This window comes from Pediculus humanus, genomic scaffold (genome assembly GCF_000006295.1).
Source record: "Pediculus humanus corporis 1103172108322 genomic scaffold, whole genome shotgun sequence".
In the NCBI taxonomy this organism is placed as follows: Eukaryota; Metazoa; Arthropoda; class Insecta; order Psocodea; family Pediculidae; genus Pediculus; species Pediculus humanus.
In genome coordinates, this window is record NW_002987891.1 from 1,289,038 (window position 1) to 1,299,037 (window position 10,000).

At 30.9% G+C, this 10,000-nt stretch overlaps 3 protein-coding genes across 3 annotated transcripts in view; all 3 read left to right on the forward strand.

Annotated features, from left to right (window-relative positions):
- Positions 1-1,681: 1,681 nt before the first annotated feature.
- Phum_PHUM617650 (17-beta hydroxysteroid dehydrogenase, putative) lies at positions 1,682-3,435 on the forward strand (the record flags this gene model as incomplete). Its single annotated transcript, XM_002433190.1, has 7 exons — positions 1,682-1,813; positions 1,906-2,013; positions 2,083-2,304; positions 2,472-2,601; positions 2,681-2,801; positions 2,874-2,987; positions 3,093-3,435. 7 exons carry the CDS (start codon positions 1,682-1,684, stop codon positions 3,433-3,435), a joined length of 1,170 nt encoding a protein of 389 aa, XP_002433235.1.
- Positions 3,436-4,199: 764 nt separating this feature from the next.
- On the forward strand, positions 4,200-7,505 carry Phum_PHUM617660 (Acyl-coenzyme A oxidase 1, peroxisomal, putative; the record flags this gene model as incomplete). Its single annotated transcript, XM_002433191.1, has 11 exons — positions 4,200-4,347; positions 4,813-4,960; positions 5,154-5,319; positions 5,415-5,658; positions 5,729-5,896; positions 5,978-6,095; positions 6,181-6,343; positions 6,408-6,598; positions 6,669-6,930; positions 7,016-7,162; positions 7,245-7,505. 11 exons carry the CDS (start codon positions 4,200-4,202, stop codon positions 7,503-7,505), a joined length of 2,016 nt encoding a protein of 671 aa, XP_002433236.1.
- Positions 7,506-8,439: 934 nt separating this feature from the next.
- Positions 8,440-10,000, forward strand: part of Phum_PHUM617670 (zinc finger protein, putative) — a gene marked incomplete at both ends in the record, with an annotated part of 3,055 nt that continues 1,494 nt past the window's right edge. Inside the window, 6 exons of the mRNA XM_002433192.1 lie at positions 8,440-8,574; positions 8,804-8,953; positions 9,052-9,250; positions 9,336-9,660; positions 9,746-9,919; positions 9,998-10,000. The exon at positions 9,998-10,000 is cut by the window's right edge and continues 207 nt beyond it. Of these exons, the coding sequence (XP_002433237.1) occupies positions 8,440-8,574; positions 8,804-8,953; positions 9,052-9,250; positions 9,336-9,660; positions 9,746-9,919; positions 9,998-10,000 (986 nt within the window). The remainder of the gene's footprint in view (positions 8,575-8,803; positions 8,954-9,051; positions 9,251-9,335; positions 9,661-9,745; positions 9,920-9,997) is intronic.

Here is a 10,000-nt window from a genome sequence, read left to right on the forward strand (position 1 = left end):
TAAAAAATTATTACATAATAATAATAATAATACCGACCGTTCGAATTTTTTTTTTTTTTCTAGAAAATAAACGTTTTAATATCATCATCATCATCATCATTATTATCATCATCATCACATCATCATCATCAACAACAATTTAAAAAAGAAAAACAAGAAAAATTTTTTTTTTCGCGTTTGGGTTTAAAAAAAAAACGTTTAAAATAATAATACTAATAATGATGATGATAATTATTCCTTAACTTTGTAACTTTAATAATAATAATATTAAATAATAATACGACGTGCGCGAAAGTCGTAGTAAATAATAATAATAATAATTGGAAAAACAATTAACACTTGACGAAAATTATTTATTTTTATAATATATACTCCAAGGTTATTTTTATTTATTTATTTATTTTTTTCTTTAACTTAAGCACGTTTTTTAATAATAATAATAATAATAATTAATAATAATAATAATAAATCGCCAAAATAATAATTTTTTTTCTGAGTAATAAAAAAAAAAAAATGGACGCTTTAATACACATAGCATTTTCCAACAGGTTTTCCTTTATTACTCTCATCATCATCATCATCATTATTATTATTTTTATTATTATCATCATCATTATTACTTCCCGAATGCATCGCGAAAAATTATTTAACGCGTTTGTTTGTTTGTTTATCATCATTCGAGGATTATAACTTCCTTTAAATACGCATCTTGTCATCGAAAAATTTTCCTCAACCGTCTTACGTTTGTGACGTCATCACTTTATCATCGTTATCATCACCACGTTTTGAACCCGATAACCTTTTAAATACCCGATTCCTCAGGGATGATTTCTGGTATATCAGTGATGCCAACCATTCACTTATCGGGAAAATAAGAGAGCCCCGTAACCCACATATTATTATTATTATTATTATTATTATTATTATTATTATTATTATTGATAAAAACAAAGAAAAGAAAAAAAATGAATTCGAGATGATTAATTACGTAACGACGAACATTCTCGAAAAAAAAAAAAAAAATTTTTTTTTTTTTTTAAACCGATTTAAATTTTACATCCTTGAAAAATTCATTTACTTATTTATTTATTTTAATAATAATAATAATAATAATAATAATAATAATAATATATTTGATCGTTAACGCGACCTCGCATATTGATAATAATAATAATAAAATGTAAATGTCGTAAAAAAAAAAAAAAAAAAATGAATAATGTCAATATATTTCATCAATTACGAAACGTTTTTTTTTAATACGCACGTCGTAATAAATAATCGAATAAGCGATATATCGAATCGAATATCGAAAAATTAAATGTTAAATTTATGAATGAATGAATTCTCTTTTTGTTTGAAGTCCCTTTTACGTAATAAAAAAAAGGGGGACCGTTAATATAAAATGTCGCACAAATGTTATTTAAAAAAAAAAAAATTTAACCGTTTTTAAAAGTGATAAGCTAAACATGCAAATGTAATTTAAAAAAAAAAACCCGCGCGTATTCGAACGTGTAATTGTCGCGTAATGGATGTCAAGGATGTTAAATTAACGTTTAGCTTTCGGTAACAACAACCGCCATATTTTTTTTTTAAATTCTTCTGCCACTACTCGCGCGTTATTTGATTTTTTTTTTTTTTTTTGTTTCAGTCGAAATAATAATAATAATTTAATTTCGATAAAATGCATTCGATTTTTGGTTTGTTCGGAAACGTTATTTGGACGATAATCGTCACGCATTTCATTGTCATACGTGAACTTTTTCAAATATTCATATATAAAAAACAAAAATGCGTCAAAGAAAAAATCGTCGTCGTGAGTAAAACATTAATAATAATAATAATAAATTCGTTACGCAATAATAATAATAATAATGATAATTTCACGTCGAGGAAATTTCATTTCAGGTGACGGGATCGGGACACGGTTTGGGTAGAAGAATAGCAAAAGATTTTGCAAGACTCGGCGCCACAGTCGTCTGCTGGGACGTGGATAAAGAAAGAAACGAAAACACGGTAAGTATTTAACGGACGAACGAACGTTTAAATAATTCTAATGCCACTACGTAAAATTTTCGAATTTAGGTTTGGGATATAAAAAATACAAACGGTAAAGGTATATCCGTTATATGTGACGTCACGGATCGTAATCACGTTTTTCGTACGGTCGAATACATACGAGAAAATGTCGGGGAAATTGATATTTTCGTGAGTTCCGTCGGTATATATCCGGTACAGGAAATACTTTTGTGGAAACCTCAAGAACTTTACGAACTTTTCGATACGAACGTCATGGCACAATTTTGGGTGAGTTTCTTTCTCTCTCTCTCTCTCCCTCTCACTCACTTTTACGAAATTTTCTTTTAAAATTTCATCAATCGACCCGGCCGTGATATACGCAACCGATCGTAGAGTAACACACTTTTAATAAAAAAAAAATAATCATAGAGTAATTAAACCCGGTTTTGTTTTAGATATTGCAATCCGTCGTACCGAATATGATAAAAAGAAAAAGTGGACATTTTGTTGCCATTTCGTCAGCGGCAGCCATTGCACCTGTCGGAAATGAAGTTCCTTATTCTATGACTAAATCCGCATTGTCTTGTAAGTCAACGTCATCGCGAAAATGAGATTCCCTAGGGATTTTTCGATTTAACCGACATTTTTTTTTTTTTTTTTTTAGGTTTGATGGATGGTTTTATACAAGAGATAAGAAATCAAAATTATCAGGGGATTAAATTAACGTGCGTTCATCCGTATTACACGAATTGTCGAGACGACATACCCGTTAAATTCGATTTGAGGTTTGTATATTTAATTTCCCCTCCCTCCCCCCGCCAAGTTTGTCCGTTTATCAGACGCCATTTTGTTTTTAGGTTTGGTAGATTGTCACCCGATTACGTATCGAAAGAAATCGTTAAAGGGATACGTCAGGAATGTGAAATTATAAGCGTACCACGTTTCATGCTTTTCTGGATACATTTCATGAAGTAGGTTTTCCTCATAACCAGTGGGAGAGAAAGAGAGAGAGAGAGAGAGAGAGAGAAACGCGAACAATTTAAAAACAATTAATAATAATAATAATAATATTTCAGGTTATTACCTTTCAATGCCAGAATGAGATGGAGAGATGTTTTTTACACGAGAGTTTATCCGACTGATAACACATCCAACAAATACACACAAGATGGCAAAGTTAAAAACATCGTCGAACAATTTAAACTTCCGCCATTGAATCAAGATTCTTCTAAAATAAAATCAAACGATTTGCAATCGATTAAAATCGTGTCGAAAAACGGAAATGATATTATCACTAATAATAATAATAATAATAATAGTTTAAATGATAAATTAAAGCCTTTACCTGTTCCTACTCCACAACCACCACCACCTCCTCCTCCGCCATTACCAACAGTTAATGACAGTTTAAGATTGTGATTGAATTTTCCTCAACCTGAAAAAGTGTAACATCGAACGTTATTAATAATAATAATAATAATATTGTTTTGTATATTTTACTGTTGAAAAGTGCCAAAAGAAAAGAAAAAAAAATTTTTATATTTTTTTTTTTTTTTTTTAAACAAATGTTTAGTTTTTTAAATAAACTTTTTTTTTATCTAAATCGTCTTTGTTAATTTTAATTATTTATTTATTTATTTCGTTTCCTGTAAGTTTCGCCATTTTTACTCAAATAAATTTTTTTTCATGTTGAAAGAAAACGACCGTTAAATTCAAATATGGAAACTTTAAGGTATGAAGTGAATTCTTTCAAGTATTTCGTTTAATTACGTAATTAATTAAAAAAATATTTGCTTACGTAATAAAATAATTTTAATTTACAAAACAAATATAAAATTATTTATTTTAAAAAACGATGGATCGAATTTTTGTTTTGAAAAAAAAATTCAAACAACGAATCAGAAACCGGAAACAGTTTTTTTTAATTATTTTTTTTTTATTGATGTGACGTCACGTGTGGTGGATTTCAAAAGTTTTTATTTTGATCAAAGTAGTTCCATTAATCTCTCTCTCTCTCTATTATGAGTAGAGTAATACGTTGTGTCAGGTGGTAACGTTTTTGTGTTTTTGTTTTGATAATAATAAAAAATAATTTTTTTTTATTTTTCGTCTGACGTTTGAAGGAGGATAATGATAATTACGTGATAATATTTACATATCGTTATAATAAATAAATTGTAAAAATGTCTAATAATAAAACGGAATACAGAGGGAAAAAAACAATTAATCCCGATTTGATTCGCGAAAGGGAAAATTGTACTTTTGACCCCATTCAAATAACTTACATTCTAGATGAAGATCCTAAAAAAACAGAAGAAAGAAGAAAAATGGGTGAGTTTTCCAAATTGCTAAATTCATTATTATTTACTTTGTTTTAATCCATCTCAACTCCTTTTTTTTTTTTTTCATAATACAAAACACACACACACGTCAAGATTAGTAAACTTATTATGTAAAGCCTGTCAAGTAATAATTTTTTTTTTTTAATTGGGGTACAAAGGTCACGGCTGAACAACCTTAATAACATGTAACAAATATATTTAAATACAAATAATGTCATTTGGTTTCATATTTTAATTATGAACCTGAACCATGAATGCAACAATCCAACCTCTCCTCATATAACTATTATCATTATCACCAGCAATGAATAATTAATGTAATTAGTAAATGGGTGAAGAATTACTTATTGTCAGTGCCCTGTATTCGATTCTTATCTTTAATAATTGATATTCGAAACCTAATCTCCTCGTCTTTACTTTCGTTTAATTAAATAAATAAATTTTTATTTTTCAGAGGATTGGTTTTTAAAAGATCCTAGATTTCAAGAAGTCATACCATCAGAATATTTAAGTCACAAGGAAAAATATGAAGAAGCTGTTAGGAAAGCTTGTTTGATATTTAAAAAATTAGAAGAAATGGATGCTGCATTCGATTCGTATAGGTAATGTTTTCATCGAAAATAAAACAAACTCATCGTTGATAAGAAAATGTCAACTTTGACCTTTTAACCTCTTGAAAATTTACATGTGCTTAAATCTTATCATGGTATAATTTTAAGTCGAATGAGATGAAAGTCGAGGAACATAATTTTTAAGTTAATGTAATCGAGTGATTATTGTTTCATGTTTACACAGTCAAGTATTGGGACAATTGGGTTCAGCCGTTTTAAAAGATGGTAATCCGTTCACACTACATTATGTCATGTTCATACCGACAATATTGGGACAAGGAACACTCCAACAACAGGCACACTGGGTTGGTCGTGCTTGGAACAAAGAAATAATTGGAACGTATGCACAGGTAATGGAAAATCAAAAACTATCCTTTTCGAGTTTAAAAATTATTGGGGAATTTTTTTTTTTTTTTTCTTCCCCCCCCCCTCCCTCTTAGCGCAGACCGAACTGGGACACGGGACTTTTATAAGAGGATTAGAAACTACGGCTCACTACGACGAAAAGAAAAAAGAATTCGTACTTAACAGTCCAACTCTAACGAGTTATAAATGGTGGCCAGGTGGTTTGGGACAAACGGCAAATTATGCCGTCGTAGTAGCTCAACTATATACGAAAAACGAATGTCACGGAATTCATCCTTTTATTGTTCAATTACGTCACGAAAAAACTCACAAACCCATGCCTGGTAATATATTTAGGTATACGTGTGTGTGTGTGGAATTGTGCCTTTGTCAAAACGATTATTATTGTTTCAGGTATAAAAATAGGAGAGATAGGTACGAAATTAGGTATGAATTCGACAAACAACGGGTATTTGGGTTTCGATCACGTTCGGATACCGAGAGAAAACATGCTTATGAAAAATTCAAAAGTTTTAGAAGATGGTACTTACGTCAAAGCACCCAGCAGCAAATTGACTTACGGTGAATTTTCTTTTTGTCTTGGTATCACTTCCTCTTCCTTTTCTTTCTTATCATCTCGAATAACGTAATGTACTCTTTAAGGTACCATGATGTTTGTTAGAGTCGTCCTTGTTAAAGATGCTGCTAGCATGTTGGGTAAAGCAGTTACAATAGCCACGAGGTATTCGGCTGTCAGAAGACAATCGGAGCTGAAACCTGGGTAACGTCTCCGAACTTCTACCTTTCGTCTTCTTCCGTTATTTAAACTAAAAAGTAAATAATTATTATTATTATTACTGTTTTAGCGAGCCAGAACCTCAAATTTTAGACTACAGAGCTCAACAATTTAAATTATTTCCAAACATCGCGACAGTTTTTTGTTTCAGAGCCGCCGCATCGTGGCTTTGGCAAATGTATAATAACGTAACGGCCGAATTGGAAGGTGGTGATTTGGATAGGTTGCCGGAGGTACGTACCAACAAAACCTTACGGAAGGTATTAGCAGGAGGTTTCATGTCGTTTTCATTTTCAGCTTCACTCCATAGCTTGTTGCATGAAAGCCGTTTGTACGAGTGATGCTGCCAAAGGTATCGAAACCGTTAGAATGGCATGCGGCGGACACGGTTACATGACTTGTTCGAATTTACCACTCTTGTACGGTCTTTGCACGGCCATGTGCACGTACGAAGGAGAAAACACGGTTTTGTTATTGCAGACTGCCAGGTTCGTTCCTCTTCTTCGTCGGGAACCCCTTTAACAAAAGAACGTTACGTCATTTTTTTATCATTTTCAGGTACTTGGTAAAACAATTTCAAGGTGCGAGATCGGGTGGAAAATTAACTCCGACTTTAGAATACATACGTACCGTTGAAAATCAAGGGACGACGGTGAGACGTTGGGATCAAACCATGGAGTCCATATTGTTGGGTTTCAAAGAAGTCTCGGTGGGAAAGTTAAAAACGGCCGTTGAAAATTTAGAAAAGAGACAAAACGATGGGATCCCACAGGAAGATGCTTGGAACATGAGTCATTTGGAATTGACGGGTTGCGCGGAGGTAAAAAAAAGTTTTTTTTATTGTTTGCTTTTCCCCCGTGTGGAAAAGGAAAATTTATTTTCTTTTTCTTTTTCTTTTTTTCCAGGCTCACTGCAGAGCTTTCCTCGTGAGTAAATTTTACGAATCCGTTGAAAAATTAAATCCGTCCTCAGAAGTCAAATCCGTGCTGCGTCAATTATCTGAACTTTACGCTTTGTATTGGATATTGGAAAAACTCGGAGATTTTCTAAGGGTGAGAAAAGTTTGGGAAAAGTTTTGATTTAACCCCCCTTCGGGGGGGGGGGAAACGACACTAATTTCCTTTTCTTTTGTAGTTTTCATCTTTGGAAAGTTCTCAAGTCGGCACCATACAAAAACGACTGGAAGACCTTTTGGCACAAATCAGGCCGAACGCTGTCGGAATCGTTGACGGTTTCGACTACTGCGACGAAGTTTTAAATTCTGCTCTGGGGTCATACGACGGTCGCGTTTACGAAAGATTATTCGAAGAAGCGAGCAAGAGTCCTCTGAACAAACAACAAGTCAACGGATCCTTTTCCAAATACGTAAAACCATTGCTGAAAAGCAAAATGTAAATGACATGATGATAATAATAATAATAATAATAATGGAGGAATTTTATAGTAGGATCATTATAATAGTGCAATAATAATAATAATAATACTTACCGAATCGATCGAACGCGTCAGTAATTTTTTTTTTTTTTAATCAATGATTTAAATTATATCGCGACGAAACCATTATTATACGTATTAAAAATTATTTTTATATGAATTTTTTTATACACGAAACGAAAAAAAAATGGATAATTTATACAAATATTACGAAGCAGACGAAATTTATTTTTAATAAAACATTCCTTTAACGGTTGTATTACGTAGATTTATTTGAATAACGGTTTTCTTTTTTGTTTTTTTTGTTATTGTTAGACAATTGAAATACTCCTTTTTATTCTTTTTGTTTATAATTAATAAATATTTTTATATTTGAATTTTTTTCCATTATCGTTAACGTTAATTTATTATAATGATGATGATGATGATGATTTATATTTATTAAATTGTTTTTTTATTATAATATTTACGTTAAATATATATATAATTATTGTTAAATAAAAACATTTACCTTATTTGATTTATGATTGATTGATTGATTGATTGATCCCGGATCGGTGTTTTTATCGACTGAACGTTACAAAAAAAAGTATCAAACTGTTTTTGAATTAAATATGGCGGCCGGCGGTATTATTGCCACCACAAGTTTTCCATTGGCAACAATGTAATCAAACGCCCGATTTTACAAAGATAATATAAACTTATTATTATCTTATATCAATCCGTATTCTTTTTAGACTGCGAAAATATATAAAAAAAATTATTAATTCGTTTGTTTACACTCTACAAGTGTATTATGAAAACAAAATGAAAGATTAATGAAAAGAAAAAAGAAAAAAAAAAAAAAAAAGAAAACGGATTATTAACGTTAATCGTTATCCCTTCAAGTGTCGATATGAATTTAGAAGAATCGAATGAGTTCTGCTGCCGATTATGTGCGAGTAATACGTCGAAAAAATTCATTTTTATTAACGATAAATCTTTCACTTTAAACATTGCCGAAAAAATAAAATCCTACCTTCATGTCGATGTGAGTTTAATGATTTATTACTACAACAAATAAGATTTGAAAATTTGTTTTAAACAAAAAAAAAAAAAAAAAAATTCAAAACGAATTTCCTTATTCATTTTTTTTTTTTGTTTGTTAATCGATTACAATTTTCATTCAAAATTATTTGAAATCAAATTGAATTAATTTAAATAATATCTCAATCATGTATTGTTTTATCATCGCAAAACTTTTTTTAAAACTTTTCCAGATAGAAAAGGCAAACAATGAGAAAAAAGAAGCCAAAATATGTAATGATTGCACGGATAAAATCACAGAATGGGATAAATTTGCATTGCAAGTTAAAAAAGTCGATGAAATGTTTAAGTCGCTGGCACACAACAACACACAAAACCCTAAGGTGTGTAAACAAATTGTAAAGAAATTATTCGAAATGAAATGATTTTAAAAGTAACACAAAATCCTTTCCCACTCATTAATCATTTTTTCTTATTTTAGGATGTCGCAAAACATTTGCTCAATCAAGAATCTATCATACAACAATCGACTTTAACAGACGACTCCAAAATAAAAAATTTCAAAAATGAACAAAATGAAGGAGAAAAAACTGATTATTCCAAAACTCTTGAAGGTAATAACGAAGAATTTTCCGATGAGGATGATGTTCCACTATCGACTCACATAGAACCTCCAAAAGGTTTTAACAATATTAATTTTTTTTTGTGAAACTTCATCGAAACAACATCAACAACAATAATGTGTTTCCACAATGCAATTTTTAGATGCTCTCAATAATGTTAAAGAACCAAAATGTAAAAAAAATAATAAGCCGAAAGTAAAATTAAAGATTGATGCTATGAGAAAATCTAACGATGAGGAATCCTGTAAAGAAAATGAAGAAATGAAAAATTCAACGAATGATACAATCGAAAGTAAAAATGAAAAGGCTGATGGTGACCACGATGTACAAGATGGTACAAAAAATAATGATGATGGTGATGGAAATGACACTGATGACGTCAGTGATGATGATGATGACGACAAAGAAGAAGATTTCAAAGATGACAAAAACGTTAATAAAACAAACGGATTACAATCGTTGTTCATGTGATTGATTGATTGCTTACCATCTTCTGTTCCAGTGGTACCCAAACTCTTCTCTTGTTATTTATTATCATCATTATTATTCCAGGTGGGAATGCATAAATTGTAACGCACCCGTTAAAAATTGGAATGCTCTAGTCAAACATTGTAGAGAAAGTCACAATTCCAATGCATCCGTTCGATGCGTTTGTGGTAAACTTTTACAATCGAGAGCATCCATAATGAAACATCGTACGAAACACACGATCGGTTACGGTTTCAAGTAAGTTCTAGAAAATTCTTCTTCTTCTTGTTCTTTTTGAACGGACGACGATCATCCGCCATTTTGTTTGGTATGCAGATG